The sequence below is a fragment of the Sinocyclocheilus rhinocerous genome, unplaced genomic scaffold (genome assembly GCF_001515625.1).
Source record: "Sinocyclocheilus rhinocerous isolate Xijiao unplaced genomic scaffold, SAMN03320098_v1.1 scaffold1697, whole genome shotgun sequence".
Lineage (NCBI taxonomy): Eukaryota > Metazoa > Chordata > Actinopteri > Cypriniformes > Cyprinidae > Sinocyclocheilus > Sinocyclocheilus rhinocerous.
Window position 1 is genome coordinate 264,686 of NW_015629509.1, and position 19,803 is coordinate 284,488.

Here is a 19,803-nt window from a genome sequence, read left to right on the forward strand (position 1 = left end):
ATTAACTTAAATGATTTTAGCAAATGGCTGCAATATAACAAAGAGTGAAAAATTTAAGGGGGTCTGAATACTTTCCGTACCCACTGTATATATATACATACACATACACACACACGCACACGCACACACAATTTAATCAAGAAAATAATCCATTATAATACATGAAATTTAGTGAATTTTCAGTTATAAATGTGGTTTCAATTTATAAAGGATCATACCTGATTTTAAGTTGTAATTATAAGCCATTATGAATACTGGATTTTATGAATACATTTATGCATACAGGCTTAGAAAATGTTACCCATATTTTTGCTGACATATTAATAGGAGTTCATGCAGTTCTCTGCTCTTCTCTGCATTAATGGGAGTGTGAAATGGAGCAGGAGACTTTCTCATCTCACACACACACACACTCACACACACACACACACACACACACACACACACACTTTGTGAAGCTGCTTGTAAATAGTAAAAAGTGGCTTTAATACAGCAACATAATAAATATATGTGAATGAAGAACAAATAATACTTTAGACCTTGACCGAATATGAAAAGGAATATTAAATGTATATACACTATAAAATATATACATTATGTGTATAAAATTACACCCACACACACACAGTCAGCTGAGAAGCCCAGTGCTGATGTTGTCTGACAACATCTCAGATCTCGTATTCCACGTTTTCTGAAGTGCTTGAGGTTTGTACAAGCAGCCTGGGATTAATTAAACTTTCACAGCTTCTGTTTCTCAGGTTGTTCCACAGCGACGGCAACATTTTCACGCTTAAGGGTCAAATCAGAGAAGACGTTGATGAATACAAGCCCAAAATAATGAGTTTTATTGAAACTGATCCATAATACTTAAAAATCCATGACATGCAAGCTTATACATTTTTTTACAATATACATACCAAATATCAATGCAAGTACTTTTTCGATCTCATTTCTCACATTTATAATGCAACAATATTAAGTCTGATATAAAATACAGTAGAAAGAGCAAACAAAAATCGAAATCTCTAAAAAAATACAAACTGCAGATAAAAACCTCATGCAAGCGTACACTCTCACACACTTGTTTGCAAAAAATCAAGTCTCTTTAGACCATATCAGCACAAATCCAGTGAGTTTAGCATCTGTTTGTCATAGAATCTCAATAATATTACATTCTTTACAGCACCCCAGAAGAAAATATAACAGCAATCCAGCACAATCTCCATATAAAACCAACAGCATGACACCTAAACAAGTTTATTCACCCCATATTCATTTTCATAAAGTAGAAGTCTGACTATTCATAAAGTTCTCAGTGTCCTACCTTGTTGTGTTACGAGCAGAGAGAGGACAGGGTACGTGCTCAGTGATTCTGTCTTGGCTGAAGCTCTGCTTCTCTGTAACCACAGAGACTGTGACTTACTCTGAATGTACCAGAAACAGCCAATAGCTGAGCAGCCTCAGCCGTTCCGACACACGCACACAGTCGCACAAGGAATTTCTTAAAATCTTTCTGTCAATCAAGCATATTTTCAAGGTTTCATGTCATGGGTTTCTCATCTTTTGAGAATGGGATCGGCCGTAATACGGTTTATGACTGTCCTCTCAAAACCTGCCCTCTGCACTGACGCAGTGGCCAAGTCGAAGATCAAGTGACTCAGAAATAATATTGCAGTTGTAAACACTTGTCACTTCTTTTAGACCAATTTTGATGTGAATCATGTCAACATGTCAACAAATACACAGACTGCAAAATATTTTTGTCGTTTTACTGTAAGGCAGGATAAATTTACTTCCAAAGCAAAATGTGTAAAATACTAAAACTTGTTTATTTAAAAGAATGTAACTTGTTTTCTGAATAAAAGTATATTTAAATATATTTTTTACTCAATTGGTTATTTTTTTCCTTCTTTTTCTTTCTCTAAAAATTGGTTAACAAAACATTTTATATTCTCTAAAAAATTTCTTAATATCTTCTGCTGTATTTAAAATAGTAATTTTAAAAAATTAAGTAAATGTATATTGTTTTAGGGATGTTTATATATTTTTTTGTACTAGAAAATGTGACAACATCACTGATTAAAAATATATAACTATAGCATATTGTATTTTTTCAACCGTTTGTTAAACAAAAGAGTGATATCAGTAGTGTTGAAATATAATTTCTGGTGCAAAAGTAAGTCACCAGATATTTTTTCCTATTTGATTAAAAAAGACAAAAATGAAAAAATGTTACCAACAAACAGCATAATTTACAGAGCAGTCAAATGAAGAACATTATGTACATGAAATGATGAACAAATGCTGTTTTTGGCACTCAAAAATGATTCATGTCATAAGCAGTTTTTTTTTTCTTTCCCAGATCAGTCTCTCAGTCCATTTCATCCTCGTCAGGAAATACAAGATGTCGACATTTGAAGAGGTTACATATATTTTCCTAGTTGAGACAGTCTGATTGGCAGCGCTGTGGAGAGGACAGTAAAAATACTTCAGTTTAACCACACCTAGATATTCTGCATGCAGGTGGTTAGTTTGTTTCAAGCCAATCAAAATCCAGTACTATCCAATCAATCAAATCAATTGATTTGTCTTCGGCCTGTCATTAGAGAAGATGATTAACACATTCATCCTGCACTGGCGTGCCAAGATCAGGGGATGACAAAACAAAGAAAACAATGAATATGCAGAACGTTAGCATTTATTTTGCGCCTTATGTAATGCAAGCCAAGGATTATTACATAACACTCTCTTTAGCAGATGTTATGAACGACCTCTTGAGCAGACACGACGTCTTAAAAGCTACCAAGGACAAAGTGCTCAATTATAGCTGATGGACGAGAACGGTGCATTACTCTGGTGGAGAAAAAAAAGACAAAACTACCCTAAATCACACATTAGCTGTCGGAAACGGCTGAACCTATAATGAAACAAAATAAAGACAGTGTGTAAAGAATGAATAATGGTTCCGAAAGATATCTTAGAAAGATATTATGTTTTATCAGCCATTAAACACATTTACCATGGTAGCCATAGCCTCTGCCACCATACCATAGAAATTGTTGCTACAGTAAGTGACTATGGGATTTCTTTTCTGAATATTTTATTTTTGACAGTGTTACCACAGTTTTTACAGGTTTTTCACAGTTTTTTACTATATAGCTAGCATGGTATATTTTTGTGCTATGGTAAATCCATAATAAATGTATTACTTCAAAAACAGTCAATGTACTAACACAAAAGTACCACAGCAGCAAGTTAACATATCAAAGCATATATACAGTATATATATATTTTTTATTAATCATATAAAAACAAAACAGTTGTTATAAGACAAGTAGTAAGTTTCATTTCATGCATGCCATGCATTTTTCCAAGTGTGGATGCTTCAAACATATGAAACCCTGACAAAATGTGGAGATATAGACCACTAGGTGGAAGTAAAGCAGCAAGAGTTTACTTGAGGAGACTGGTTCACATGAATACTCCCCTGCCAGATATTTTAGTTGATGATAAGTCTTATCTAGTATTTTTAGAGGTCTGGCTGTCAGTAATGTTTCTTTGCTTTCTTAAAGTTACGATAAGGTTCGACATCAGTTAAAAGTATTAGGTATCATGGACTAAGAATGAACATTTCTACATGACTACAAAAAATTGATTACATGTACTTTTTGAGAAAATATTTTGTGAAGCTGCTTGTAAATAGTAAAAAGTGGCTTTAATACAGCAACAGAATAAATATATGTGAATGAAGAACAAATAATACTTTAGACCTTGACCGAATATGAAAAGGAATATTAAATGTATATATAATATAAAATGATATATACATTATGTGTATAAAATCAAATGTTTATAAACATTTAGACATTTAGATGTTACAGTGTTAAGTGATAAAAAAATCTGAAATATATTTTATAATCTGTATACAAATTATATCTATTGCAATTTACTTATAGATGATTTTATGCACATTATATATATATATATATATATATATATATACATACATACATACACACGCACACACAATTTAATAAAGAAAATAATCCATTATAATACATGAAATTTAGAGAATTTTCAATTATAAATGTGGTTTCAATTTATAAAGGATCATACCTGATTTTAAATTGTAATTATAAGCCATTATGAATACTGGATTTTATAAATACATTTATGCATAAAAGGTATTCTTGTAGGTTCATAACATTAAAGTTGAACCACTGATGTCACATGGACTATTTTAACAATGTCCTTGCTACCTTTCTGGGCCTTGAACATTTCAGATGCATTGTGTCTATGCAGGGTCAGAAAGCTCTCGGATCTTAATTTGTCGGATCTTAAATCGCTCGTAATTCGTGTTCTGAAGATGAATGAAGGTATTACGGGTTCGGAATGACACAAGGGTGAGTAATTAATGACAGAATTTTCATTTTTGGGTGAACTATCCCTTTAATGTTAACATATGGAACCTTATTGTAAAGGGTTACCAATAACTCAAAGAAATGCAAGGAACTAAAAGTTAGTATGGAATTAGAAACCAAATTGTCTTCTCACTCTTCGAATGGTACCTGTGTCTGTCGGGTCTTTGGTTTCATTTCCAAGCATCTGTCTTCCAGAGCTGGAGGTTCTGATGGCACTAGGCCTGATCTCAGAGCGGTACACCGTACTGTTGGGTTTGAAGATCTTGCTGCGGTAGCCCAGAGGGTGGTATGACAAAGTGGCTTCCTCAGAATCTTCATCATCATCATCACTAATAACTACCAGTTCAGCCTGGATTCCTTCATCCTCCTCATCTGATTCAACGTTCTGATAACCCATGAAGATCATGGTAACAGGTTCACCAGATTCCACCTCAGGAGGGACGAAGCTCATAAAGTTGACACTAGAGTCTTCCTTTTGATTCAGAGGGGAAAACCGTCCGAATCCCAGCCCGGAGTCTGCTGTTGGAGTTATCCGAAGCTGTTCCTCATACTCTTGTATGGGAGAAGATGCTGGGCTGATCCTGTTTATGCCGCTGTATTCGCTATTAGCATATGATCCATTTTGAGCCAGTTGGTTGGTGCCCAAATACTGGTTGGCTTTAGTGGTTGGAATGTAAAGGGCTTCTTGTTTGGTAAAGTTCTCAGCCTGAAAGGGACTCTGGTTCTTGTTGGGCATCTGAAGGCCATGAAGGCTGATGTAGCCTCTTTCTGTCCTCTGAGGGGTTGTAGGTCGACTGAATGGGCTTGAAAACACTGGTTCATGGTATTCCACATCTGTTGGGTTTTTCTTCTCTGAGGCTTTCATCAGAAGTTCCTCTACTTCAAGAGGGCTCATCTCATTCATGTCGTTCTGGGAGTCCCGTCCATCAGGTGGTAAAGCATAGACAGATTTATGCCCATCATCATAGACTTTGATGCCTTGTTGTTGGAGATCCAGAGGTGCGATGGTGGCTGTGGAAAGGATGTGACTCTCACCAGTGCGGAGATCTTTTTCCACACTGATCTTCATGGTGTATGTAGCTGAAGGAAATAACAGTGTTAAACTCAAACCACCACAAACCAAATCAAGAGATTAAAAAAAATGTATAAAAAATATTTATCAGTAGTTAAATGTTTTTGAAAGATGTTTCTTACTATATATTTACCAAGGCTGCATTCATTTGAAAAATACAGTAAAAACACTAATATTGTGCATTATTATTATTACAATTTACTCAAAAATTTGAGTATTTCAACACATTTTAAAATGTAATTTATTTCTGTGGTAAAGCTGAATTTTCAGCATTATTAATCCAGTCTTCAGTGTTTCATGATCCTTCATGAAATCATTCTAAAATGCTGATTTGGTGCTCAAGAAACATTTCTTATTGATATCAATGTTGAAAACAGTTTTGCTGCTTAATATTTTTGTGAAAACCATTATGCATTTTTTTCATAGTTTTTTATTAAATAGAAAGTTGAAAAGAACAACATTTGTTAAAAATAAAGTCTTTACTGTCATTTACTTGGTGGCGGAACTATTCTAGATAATATGATTAATATGCTTTAAAATATCCCCTACCCATGATAAAAACACTGTAGCACATGGGCTCTATAGTGGCTTATTGCTTTAATAAAAAACGTGTCATCTTGCAGTCTGTAGCTAGATACAATATCCTGTTCAGCTGGTGATATTTTGATTATTGGGCCTATTTCATAATTCTGTGTCATGCTCATAATTACAGTCATGGATAACATCTTGGTTTTCATTAAAAAATGAAAACAGCATTTACGCACCTTGAATTGCTATAATTACAGAAGTGGACAGTTTGATGACATGTTTGCACTGTCTAAACATCCTGACATATTTGTGCAATATTTCAAGTGCTCATTATATCAGCAAATAGTTGGTGGTGTAAGCAAAGCCTTCGCTGTACCTTTTTTCTCCTGTTCTTCATCAGATTCATGTTTTCCTGGCTTGACACTTCTCCTCCTGGTTTTGGGGGTATAGGACTTTGGGACATCAGGTATGGCAGTGTAGATGTATTGGACTGGCTCTGTAAGAAGCGATGTGTAGGTCTGTTGAGGAAGCGTCATGGGAAAGAATGCTGTACAAATAGCAATATAGCAAAAAGAATAATTTTCTTTACCTGGCCGGATATTTGCATTTACTTCCTGCAGGGAAATACAGTAGTTTGTGCAGTACCAAAACCGGATTTGATGAAGAGATAAGAAGAACAAAACCAAGTTTCAAACCATACAAAACACACCAGATCACATATCACGCAAACCGATCCTATCCTCACAGCAGCAACTGGCATCAAACTATTTTATCTTGACGTCAATTTTGAAACCGAGGGGCATCTTCACAGCATGCTGCATTGTAATGATTTCCCTTTTTCCCAACTCAAAAGCTGATCCAATTTAAGTGGCTTGGTGTTGTAATAAGCGGTAAGGAGTCTCCAGGCTTTTTAAAGTGATTACACAAGCAATACCTTTATAATGTCCTCTGGAGTTTTCTCCACCTCCTTCAGTTGTTTCAGAAGAATTTTCTCTTTTGCAGAAAGCTCCAGCTCTTGTGTCTCAAGAACCGCAATTTCCTGCTCTATTCTGCAAAAGATGCAGGCAAATATTTGTATATATTATTTATATACATATTTATTTATATTTTTGCTGATTGTTCAGTTGAGCTAAGTTATATTTGTATGAAATAATGCAACACATTTTTTTTTACTTATAAAAGCATAGTTCATCCAAAAATGAAAATTCTGTCTTGATTTACTCAACCTCGTGTCGATTCAAACCTGTATGACTTTATTTACTCTGCAGAACACAAATGTTTTTGTCCATACAATGAAAGTAAAAGGGGTGTAAAACAACATTGGACCCCACTGATTTTTATTGACTGGAAAACAAATAATACTGAGACATTTTTCAAAGTATCTTCTTCTGTGTTTTACAAAAGAAATAAAGTTATACAGGGTTAGAGGTGAACAGGTGAGTAAATGATGACGCAATTTTCATTTTTGAGTGAATTATTATTATTATGCCTGTGTGCAAACAATTTGAATTTATAGAGTTTCCATAAATCCTGATTCAGACCCAGACCAACATGTTGGAAACTGATTATTATTCATGGAGATTTGAGTCAATTAAGGCCTTCAAATCGATCTTAAAGGGATAGTTCACCAAAAAATGAAAATTTGATGTTTATCTGCTTAGCCCCAGGGCATCCAAGATGTAGGTGACTTTGTTTCTTCAGTAGAACAAATGGACCATTGACACTCCTAATTGAGATTGTAAATATCTCGCTTCGTGTCTTTACACATCAATGTATCGTCACGAGCCGCAGGGTTTAATTTGGTTTTGTTTGTGTATGTTTTTTTTTACCTCAAATTCGTGATTCCCATTCACTTCCATTATAGGACTGACAGACTGCAACGGAATGAGTTAAAAATCTTCGTTTGTGTTCTACTGAAGAAACAAAGTCACCTACATCTTGGATACCCTGGGGGTAAGCAGACATACATCAGATTTTCATTTTTGGGTGAACTATCCCTTTAACAACTGCTGGAAAGCAAACTTCCTTTCCATCTATATAAAGCTCCACAGGGAGAAATCAGGCAGGGAGTGTGTCTCTCAGCACTGTATGGGAACTCTCATTATAAGAGAGTGGTTCTAGCTGAAAAATATTTTTTCCTCGGTTATTTTGTCCTGTTGTTGTGTTAGTCATCCTTCCTGCTTCAGGTATGACCTCCTGCGTAATGGTTGTTTTTTTCCAGACAAAGCTTGTCGTAAGTCAACAGGCTCTCACTGCCAAGGCGGGTTGCGTAAGTAGTCAGTTTATGTAATACTGTGAGTGAGGTCTGTCTGTCTAACCCTTGGCTAACACTGAAAGCCCATCACAGTGGTTAAACAAGAATACTCCAATTGCTTCTCTCAATCAAGAGGAAGCTGTGAACCCTGCACAACATTAGTGATTGAGTTTTTTTCCAATTTCATTTGTGGAGATGTGAGAATACCTGTTGATATTGCTCTGCAGGAGTTTAGCCTGCTGCTGGTTATCTTCAGTCTGGGCCTTCACAGATTCCTGCTCCTCTTCGCTCAGGGTGCTCAATCCTTCCATCAGCCATTGTTCCCGTAGAGTTTTTTTCTATTTGTTCAAAGAAGGCCATAGCATCTTGTGTCAGCCAGTTTATTTATTTACATTACAGTGTTGTAAATTAATAATAAATTACACCTTTACTTTACACATTACCTACCTACATAATAAAATCACAAAATGCAAACACATTCTGCTGCAATAATTTAATGATCATATTAAATATGTTAGATATTTATTAGATATATGTTGGAAATATATTAGATATTTCAGCATTTTCAAACATTCATTCAACTATTTTGTTGCTTATTTTAAATAAGTAATATTATATAAACTATATAAAAACAAATTCCATATACACATTCATATATTCCATCTATAAAATTATAGAGAGAATATATGAATGCATTTATTTTTATGTAATTTTTTTATTAGATTTTTATATAATATATCATTTTTATATTGTATTGTTATATGTATCCTATTATATTAATACTAATATACTTTTTATATTTTATACTATGTATTAATTTTAAAATAAAGTACATTTAAATACAATTTTATGTAAATTTTTATTATTACTTAATTGAATATATAGTAATAGTATATAATCTCTTTAAACATGTATGTGTGCATATGTATATATTATTTATAAATAATATATTTGTTGCTTATTTTAAATAAGTAATATTATATAAACTATATAAAAACAAATTCCATATACACATTTATATATTCCAACAATAATATTTAATAATTATTATTCATATCTATACATAGTATACCTTTAGATATTGTAGCTTTAATTTCTCTTCTTCAATGTTTCTTCGTTTCTTTTCTATCCCCTCTCGAATTCTTCTTTTGTCCTGTTGAGAAATCAGAGTCATCTTATGTAAAGTAAAAAATATCCTAAACCTTTTTTTTATTTCACCTTGACCCCCATATTCTTTTGTTGTTTATTTTTCTATAAGTGGCGTTTAATATCTTGCTATTAACACAAGCATGCATGCTAGAGAGAATTAATATAGTCGTTTTGAGAGGAAGGCTTTGCAGCATTATTTTTAACTCTCTAATAAACCATGACTTCATGTATAAAATGAACAGCTCAAAGGCTGAGTGTGGACAGAAATAGCACATGGACCGATTTCTCCATAATCACTCTTCAAGTGTTCTTTAATAGAGTTCATATACTGACAGAAACCAACAAACTTTTAAGCAGATAAACATAGATTAATCTCTCGGATTTGTTGCGTGGCCAGTAATGGTTGAGTGGTTCATATCATTAAGGCTACCGAAGTGTTAAGACTACACTGTTAAGAGAGTTACTTTTTCCTGATTTTAGTTGAATAACACAATAAAAACTGTCACCTTATCAAGGTTACCAGACATAACAATGCAAAATTCATGTGTTATATACTGTTCATGTTTCAGACAGGTTTTGTGAGTATCAACTTGACAACAAAGCCAAATAACAATATATACAGTGATAATATTTCACTTGCCAATGTAAAACCTCAATTCCCTATTACACAAAACCAAAAAGAATACAAATCCAGCCTGATACTCACTGTTATAGCCTGCAGTCTCGCTCGCAGCAGGGTTTCTTCCTCCATTATGATCCTGACACAGAAAGAAAGAGAGAGGGATAAACAACCTATTCTTGCTAACAACCTACCGTCAATGTCTGTCTAGAAGACTAAGAACAGGTTGGTAACAAGCTGTGATTGGCACGTGTGGGTTGGCATGAGAGAAGTTTTGGTAGGGGGTGACGGTGGGCGTCAGAGCTGGAAGAAAGAAAAGAAGTGCTGGTGGGGCTCTTCTCTCTATGCCTGAAGGATAAATGTGAACATAAAATATGAAAGATGTACATGGTTTGAAGTGTGTATGTGTGTGTGTGTGTGTGTGTGTGTGTGTGTGTGTGCGCGCGCTGGTTGATGGTGTCCATGATGTGCTAGCTAACCATAACTGTCATAGCTGGCATGTCACTCTTTGACACTTCATGCGTCAGATATATCCACGTGGAGTGCTTTGTCTGGGACAGAGTAACATAATGTCTCATGTCAATAAATAATGGATAAAGAGCCTGACATCGCTATGCAGTTAAACAGACAGAACAAGCTGGGTCATTTAGTTTGTACTCAACAGAAGAGGTTGTGTTAAGTGCTGTCAGCTCAAATGAGTTTTCATGATGTCATGTATAAAAAAAATAATAATTTAAAGTGAAGTGTGTAATTGCTGCACCAAATGATAATAGTGGCACCAAATGGAGCGGCGATGATTTTTACATTTCCTGGAGAAAATAGTACTTGTCTGTAGCAGATGTAGCCGCTATGAAGTGTCTGAGCAGACAGAAAATAATTTAATTCGAAACAATTTTCCATCAGAAATTGCTAGTAAAGTTCACACATAATTACAAAGAAATGTATTTACATTTATTAAATTATAATTATTTTAATAAATTATCATTATTCAAATGGATAGTTCATCCAAAAATGAAAATGTTGTCATTAATTACTCACCCTCATGTTGTTCCAAATCCGTTAATTTTCAGAACACAATTAAGATATTTTTTGATGAAATCCGAGAGCTTTCTGACCCTGCATAGACAGTAATGCAACTACCACGTTCAAGGCCCAGAAAGGTAGTAAGGACATTGTTAAAATAGTTCATGTGACATCAGTGGTTCAACCATAATTTTATGAAGTCATAGACAGTAATGCAACTACCACGTTCAAGGCCCAGAAAGGTAGTAAGGACATTGTTAAAATAGTTCATGTGACATCAGTGGTTCAACCATAATTTTATGAAGTCACGAGAATACTTTTTGTGCGCAAAGAAAATGTGTTCCCAAGCGTACCATGGCGAAGACTAACACGGAAGAAAAGAAATTTTTAATAAAGTTGTTATTTTTGTTTTCTTTGTGCACAAAAATATTTTCGTAACTTTGTAAAATTAAAGTTGAACCATTGATATCACATGGAATATTTTAACGATGTCCTTACTACGTTTCTGTGCCTTGACCATGGTAGGACCTTTGCTGTCTATGCAGGGTCAGAAAGCTCTCGGATTTCATCAAAAATATCTTAATTCATGTTCCGAAGATAAACGAAGGTCTTACGGGTTTGGAACGACATGAGGGTGAGCAATTAATGACAATACTTTCTTCATTTTTAGGTGAAATATGCATTCATTTAATGCATTTGCAAACACTACCGATTGTTACCAAACAGGTTTCCCTATTGCCAATTATGTCTCTGCACATTAAAAGGGAAAAGAACAAAGTATTTTCACATTAATTTCAGCTTTTAAATAATTTTTGGTGCATGAAAAGCAAGTGTTGATCTGATTTATGAAAGGATGAAGCTGAATACAGCGAGTTAAAACATTACAGTGCTCTGTAAATATCTGCTTTGTACTTTTGTCCAGTGCAGTATTGATGTCATATACCCTGAACTTCATTCAAGGCCATTTCTCGGATGTTTGGACTTGCAGAGCAAATGTTGTTGGGGTAAGAATAGCCCGCTAAAGACAGACCTCACCGCCCCCCCAAGGTTACATGGCATTCAAATTACGACATTTAGTTACGAAACACACGTGAATGACAAAGCTCTCTGGGGCCAAGAACAGAATATGACATATGAATGTAAAAAAATGAATGTGAAAAAATGAATGTGATGAATGAGAAAAAAAAAAAAGTGTTTCTTTCCCCCATGTTGTCATATTTTCTATTGAAATTTGTGGCAATTTGTTATTATTTTATTTTATTTTTCCATACATTCATTTGTTATTTATTATTAATAATTTCCACTATTTTCCATTTTACTTTGCATTTCTTAATATAAAACTTAAGTAAAAATAAAATAAAGTTTACTGTCAACTTTTAGGTGTACACTAACATACAGGCTTCAAAGCCAATGCATATGGGCAAAAAGTCACAGATGTAGATTTCAAGAGGTCACATCTTTTGAAAAACATCAAACTGTCAATATTACAATCAATATTTCCTGGTTTTGCCCCTCTTTCTCTGGCTGAAGTGTGATTTGTGCCCCGTCTGACAAGTAAAGAGTTGTGGAAAACAGTGGAGAGGCCATTGCGACATGCGTGCTAAGCGCTGTCACGTGTGGCCTTTGGTTAAAATGTCAAGCTTGTTATGTCCATTTCTTAAACACAAACTGTTCTGAAGACATGTGATGTCTTAGATGAGGGTCCATCTGACAGCAAATGTGTACAGGCTGCCCTAAATGTAATAATGCCTGCTCAGATTGCATCCTTCTGCTCTGGTTAGTGACTGTGCACCTAGTGCTATCTAACAAACAGATCTACAACAAAGCAAACAAGCACATGTTTTTGTGATCTAACGCCACTAGTGACCTTAACACATACCGTCAGTGTCTTATTTGCCCTGCAGATTCTCAAGAGAACCAGGAACTCGCAAACAAAAATGACATTTCCCCTGATGACACTGGTGTTCGTGCTGATAGCGACCCATCATCTCTTTAAATGTCTTACCACTTAACAAGATGCCTTACTAATTTGAGGTGCAGCTTAAGTAGTATATGGCAGAGAGAGATGCATTTACCCACATTAGTGCATCAGGTTTTGTGAGAATGTGCACTCAGAGATGTCCCTGTCCTCACATACCCTTTTACACTTAAAAAAATAAGCATCAGGATTAAATGGTATATTTAGAATCAAACAAATATTTCTGAATAAAACTAGGATGACCAGTGACAGTCATTTAATGCACTAAAAAATAGATTTATTTATTTATTAACAAAATAAATTACAAATAATAAATTAATAAATCTGCTTTCAATAACAAATACTTTACATGGTATTTTGGATATGGTACCATGATAATATTGTTTTTTACTGGACAAGAACAAGGACAAGAATTACACTACCAATTAAAAGTTTAGACACTACTTATTTAACATTATTTTGGGCTAATATTTTCCAGTAATCAAATTACACATTCATTGATCACTATTAATATCACCCCCAAAGGTTTTTTCCCTTTGATCGCATATTTCTTATTGAAACAGAAGATTGTGGAGAGACATATTCAAATATTTATTATTAATAATTATTAATATTTTAGTATATTACTAAGTAATTAAGGCTATAAAACAACAAATGAATGTATGGGAATTAGACATAAAATAAAATAAAATAATCCAGTCATTCTATAGTGAATATATATTTTTTCTAAAAGTTGTGAAAATTTGTAATCATTAATTAAAGAATTTCATAAGCATTTAGAACAGTCAACAATTTAAAATAAAATAAAATAATCCATTCATTCTATAGTGTATATTTTTTTTTTTCTAAAAGTTATGAAAATTTGTAATAATTAATTAATTAATTTTTATAAGCATTTAGATCATTAAGATCCTTAGAAATGCATAATGTTTTGACTAGTTGTGTACTTTGCGCCATTAAACAAACAAACAAAACAGTATATTAATATGTTCATCATTTAGTATTTCTATCTGATATTGTCACTCTTCTATCCATAGTTCCGCCACACTATAGTAATAGCGCTACAACAAATGAGACCAAGTAGTGACACAAGAGAATTATCCATTATAGTAAAAAAAAAGCAGTTTACAGGCTTGAGAGCTTTAGTTTCATTCACAGTACAATAATGAGCTCACAGTCACAGTTAGTTGTACTGTGGTTATACAGGGCAGGTCAGGGAACGGCTCCTCGCCTCAGAAGACATTTACCTGCGTTTAATCTTATCTGACCTATTTCTCTGTCCTGCTGCTGTCCCTACTCTAAAAATACCACACCAGCCATGTACAATAACAGAGCAAAATACTTTGTGGCTTATATGACTTTAAACCGCTTTGTTTAATTTTGAATGAAAGCTACTTTAATTTTATAACTGCAGTGTTTAAAAAATGCTCACAGAGAAGAGCTATTTTATGCAATAAATCTGAATAAATTATGCCTGTGAGTGGGCGGATATTATAAACACACGTGTGCGCGCACACACACACACACACTCACATACACCCACATGTGCTTCTGCATATAAATGTCTCCCGGTTTAATGTTCCAAAGCACTCCAGATCCACAGACTGGAACTCTTAATTCCTGCATCCAGAATTCCGATGCATTATCATTCCTCTGTGCCTCAGTCAGCTCAGATTACAGCAGCCTGCCAGGGTTCAGAGAGGGAATTAAGACGCCCAGTGTGGCGACAAACAGGAGAAGGTCATGCTGGTTAGTTCTGCCCACGCTGCTTCTCACTGCCAGGCCTGAGATGGGTGCTGTCCGTCTCACAGCTGGACTGTCAGCACAGGCTGAACGCTGGCTGAGTTATGGGCAAACGCTGGCCCTCAACCTCTCCTCATGTTTGAGAAACATCAGCTGTTAAAATATCCACTCCTCTCCTCCTCCTCCTGCTCTTCCAGACCATGCCAATCACTTTCTTTCTTCCTTTCCATCTCTCTGATTGCATGACTCAAGCCTCAAGTACCCAAAAAAGTACTGCATGGTATAGTCATAGTATGAGATGGCAATACTGCTATATATGTACTGATAATGTGATATATCGATATGTTTATGGAGTTACCACATATAGATTTTCTATAATTTTCCAAGATTTTCATAATAATAGGATTAAGATTTTTAACAGTTGTGTTATAGAGATTGTACTATAATTTCTATCTTAGCATATGTGAAAAATAAAATAATTAATTTGAAAAATGTTAAGTTTAATTTGAATTTGAATGACTTTCAGATATTAAATATTTTATGACTTTCCATTTAAAAAATACTTTTTAAAAAATCTTATGATTTTCAAACATTCATTTAATCATGTTAATGTTAGAAAGACATTTACAGAAGATGATGTTAAATTAAATGAATATAAATATATTAATTTATGACCTTTTAACACAAAATTGTATTCACTATAAATAATTATGTTATATAATTATTTTTCATATTTTATTAATATTATTCATTTTCATTACTTTTACGTTTTAATTTCATTACTTTTACATTTTATTTCCAAGTCATGGAAACTAATATCTTTTTTTTTTAAATCAGAAATGTCTATAGTGGATATAATTTGGAATGATGATTATTAATTTTCATTACTTTTCTTTTCTTTTTTTCTTTTATTTTAAGTTCCCTACAGAAATTTTCTTGATGTACCATATTATTAATTTTGACAACATTTGCTTTTTAAAATTCCATAATATTACTGGGTTTTACATGACCATGGGATCTCTGTATACACTATGAAATCAATTTATTGAATTAATGTATTTACATGAATGTGGTAATCATTACATATACTGTAAATCCATGCAATTCATTGTACCACTACCATATCTAAAAACCAGGGTAAATCCATAGTATTTTATAATTATGGAATTACCATCAAATATAATATGACAAAACTATGACAATGGCTGTTGGAGACTATATACAGTCAATTATATACTTCATGGCATCACAGTACCATTTAAATGCCAAGGTATATGAATATAGTAAAAAAAGTAATACCATGGTATATATCAAAGTACTACATATTACCATCAGTGTGACCCATAGTACCGACACACAGCAACTTCAAAATCTGAAACGCAATAACTAAAAAATATCCTAATCCTGCTGTAATCACAGCAAACAGCCTCTCAGCCACAGACAGATGGACAGATCAGAAATCAAAGGTTTCACAGTGCATGATAATACTGATCAAACAACCCATCCTAACTGCCCGACCTCCCTCACCGCCTCATGTCTGACAGAGACGGACAGCTAGTAATCTCCAGTCTCTAATCTAATTTCTAATGGTTTAACAGTCAAATCCCTGGGGTCTGAAGCCCACAGTGTGTGGAAAACAGAATTCATCTGTCCACTGCCTGTTTCAAAGCATTCCCAAATAATGACACTTAAAGGTGTTATATTTGAGGAACTATTGAGATAAACCCTCAGATACGCATTAGTTTTCAATAATTCAACAGTCTAAAAAAAAGTCTATAAAAAAGTATTACACAGCTCTCTGGAATACTTGATTCTGATTGGAAAATTGCAATCTTCTGCTGTCAAATATTTTGTATAATAACCGTTAAGCATTAATATCGACTGGTCCAGGTAACTTATTTTCTCTCACAAATCCTGGAAAAAGTAATATTTTAACAAATGGTTTAAATTTGATGTGTTTAATAGATTTGTTTAATGTCAAAGTCATGCAGTTGCTTTTTACTAACGTTTTGTTAAAAAATAATAATAATTTCATAACATTACAAATTTCAAAAAACGTCTATTGATTAGAGAAATTCTAATGTTTTAAGATATGAATTTTACCTTTCAGCTTAAAAAATATTCACTAGATATTTCTGATATATACTTTTTCATGAATTTTAGTAAATAGTGAAATTCCATTTATTTATTTATTTTATGAAAATATGAATGTCTTTAAAAGTAATAGTAATGTCTATAGTGGATATAATTGTATTACTTTTTAAGATGATTTCTTCATTTTAAAATTCCCAAATATTTCCTGGTTTTACATGAAATTATTGTTTTTGTGTTGTTTAAAACTATTTTTTCCAAGGTTTTAAAAGTCCATATTTTAAAATAATTTTAAGTATGAATTCATATATACACCATTTAAAAATTACTCAAATTTGTAAATTTAAATTTACTAAATAGAAATTTGTAACATAAATATATAAATAAATAAATAAATAAATAAAAACTTTTTTGAGTGTACATAGCCATACTTTCTCTCATATTACACTGGTCTCTTTATTTTTACATAATAAAATAATTTCAACTCACATAATATGTATTTTATATTTACTTATAATAATAATAATTTGGTAACTAGCCCCATAATGAGACAGATAATGCACAATCAACCAGTCATTATCACAAAATAACCCACTCCGCTTCATGTTTGGGTCCTGATCACCCTGTCAGTACTTTTTTTTAAATGTAATGACCAGTTGACTAAACATTATAATCACTTAAACACTTTCAGAAACCCATCAGAATCAAATTCAAGAATGTATAAAATGAGATACATGAGTATCAAACGTGTATAGAAGCAGTGTGCTAGAATAATCACATGCAGTCTGATTCATATATGTGGGTGGAAGACAGAAGCACAGCCTCTCTCTCCCCGCTTGTGGTTTTCTGTGTGCGTACCGTTCGCAGGTACGAGCCTTTACAAGACTTCCTGTCACTCGGTGCGGTCAGCTGAAAGAGAGGGGGTGTCCCCGGCGAGGGTGATGCCATCACAATGACGCAATAAGCCTCCTGACACACAACAACAAACTGACCGTCTAAAAGTCAGACCCCATTAAATCAGTTGACAAAGGTTTTATGGATCTCCTGTCATCTAGTCCGGACGGCGGGCAAAAAGGCAGCAGGCTTAAAGGAATTAAAAGCTTACAAATCACTGACACACAACAAAACATAGTTACTTTCATTCCAGCAAGTACAACATGATTGAACTAACCGGTTAACCAAGCAGCATAAGTCTTCCAAGTACTGTCAGATTGTTAAGTGACAAGCAGCAAATTACATTTAGACAGATAATATTGTCACATTAAGCTGAATGGCATTAAACAGACGATATTTAGACAGAAACACACAGGGAACGACACTCACCGGTTGTCTTCTGCTGATGCTTTTAGTTGGGAAGTGCTGACCACAATTCAGTCCGTTCATTCCAGCATGGTTGCATGTGTGTGTAATGAGTGTGTGTGTGTGTGTGTCCAAGTGCAGTTACCGTAGGCTGAGGGTTGATCCTGTGTTACCATTCACTGGCAGGCTGCCCTCTCTCTCTCTTTAACTCTCCGATTCTCTCGCTTTCTGTCATGCTATCACTCTCTCTTTCCCCCTCCCTTCTCTTCATCCTCTCTCTCTCTCCGCTCTCAGGCTGTCAGAGCTGGGCTGCTCTACCATGTGTTAGCCCACGTACAACTGCAACACAATGTGCCTACACACACACACACACACACACATAGATCAGCTGTTGTTTCCCTGAGACGAACATGCTGACACACAATTTGCTAAATTACTCCTCTCCAAAATTAGTTTAAAAAAAAAACAGCTCAATGGGTTCGCAAACACTCTTGGGTTTTATCTAGGGCTTTGTCAAGTGTGTGCGTGTGTGTGTTATAGTGAACAACCCCCTGCTATGATGGTAATATTTTGTCTGTTTCTCTCTATAGCCTTCTCACTTTCATGTCACAGAAGTGATATGCAAATAACCAAGTTTCCATTCATGGCAGATGTTCAAACTAGGCACATTTTTTTGTGAAGAAAAATCATTGTAAAACATAATTTGCACAGTTTAAACATAAAATATTTGTGCATCCTGGAAATTTTGCGTTACAAATGTGAATGATACCTATCACTATATGTGTGCGAGACGTGGTGTGCTAGAATATTTATTAGCGATATGACTTACAATATTCATCTTGTGGACAGTTCAAGGGAAAAACTCACATAACCTTATATTTAAGGAGCTGTATCTAGGGACCAGAATATCACAGATCACCATAGCAACCACCAGAACAACTTAGCAACTACAAAGAAACACTCAGAACACTTTATAACCGGTGAATTGAGCCATATCTGGGAAGCAGGATACCATAAATCATTTTAGCACTGGGCCCAAATCAGTCACCTTAGCAACTGCATAGCAACACCCTGACAACCACCAAGCTATGTTGCTATGCAGTGATTGTTTTTAAGCACATTGACATGCAGTTACTAGGATGTTCTAAGTGGTTGCTAGGGTGTTGCTAAAGCAAAAACTTAGAACATCCTAGCCCTGGCATCCTAGCAATGTGCCTAAAAACAGTCAAATCACCTTAGCAACTGCATAGCAGCACCCTGGCAACCACCCAACTATGTTGCTACATGATTGCTAGTGTGTTCTGATTGTTCTGTGCAGTTACTAGTATGTTCTATTTGGTTGCTAGGGTGTTGCTATGCAGTTGCTAAGTGCGAAAACAACCACTTAGAACGCCCTAGTAACTGCTTATCAATGTGCATAAACAGTCATAACATACTAGCAACCGTATAGCAACATCATGGCAACCACCAAACTATGTTGCTATGTGGTGACTGTTTTAAGCACATTGCTATGCAGTTACTAGCAGTGTTGGGGGTAACGCATTACAAGTAACGCGAGTTATGTAATCAGATTACTTTTTTCAAGTAACCAGTAAAGTAACACATTACTTTTTTAATTTACAAGAA

The 19,803-nt window shown here is 34.4% G+C and overlaps 1 protein-coding gene across 3 annotated transcripts in view; it reads right to left on the reverse strand.

The window, feature by feature from the left end:
* LOC107739008 (uncharacterized) overlaps positions 1 to 18,426 on the reverse strand; it is a 25,245-nt gene extending 6,819 nt beyond the window's left edge. The window contains exons 1-5 of one of the 3 annotated variants that reach the window (XM_016550965.1): positions 18,202 to 18,426; positions 10,131 to 10,182; positions 9,348 to 9,428; positions 8,483 to 8,613; positions 6,956 to 7,070 (exon numbers count right to left, since the gene is read on the reverse strand). In XM_016550965.1, the coding sequence (XP_016406451.1) occupies positions 6,956 to 7,070; positions 8,483 to 8,613; positions 9,348 to 9,428; positions 10,131 to 10,175 (372 nt within the window). In that variant the 5' untranslated portion in view covers positions 10,176 to 10,182; positions 18,202 to 18,426. Of the gene's footprint in view, positions 1 to 1,324; positions 1,850 to 6,955; positions 7,071 to 8,482; positions 8,614 to 9,347; positions 9,429 to 10,130; positions 10,183 to 17,736; positions 18,167 to 18,201 lie in introns of those variants that run through there. The other 2 variants (XM_016550966.1, XM_016550968.1) reach the window with 2 other exon arrangements.
* Positions 18,427 to 19,803: the final 1,377 nt, after the last annotated feature.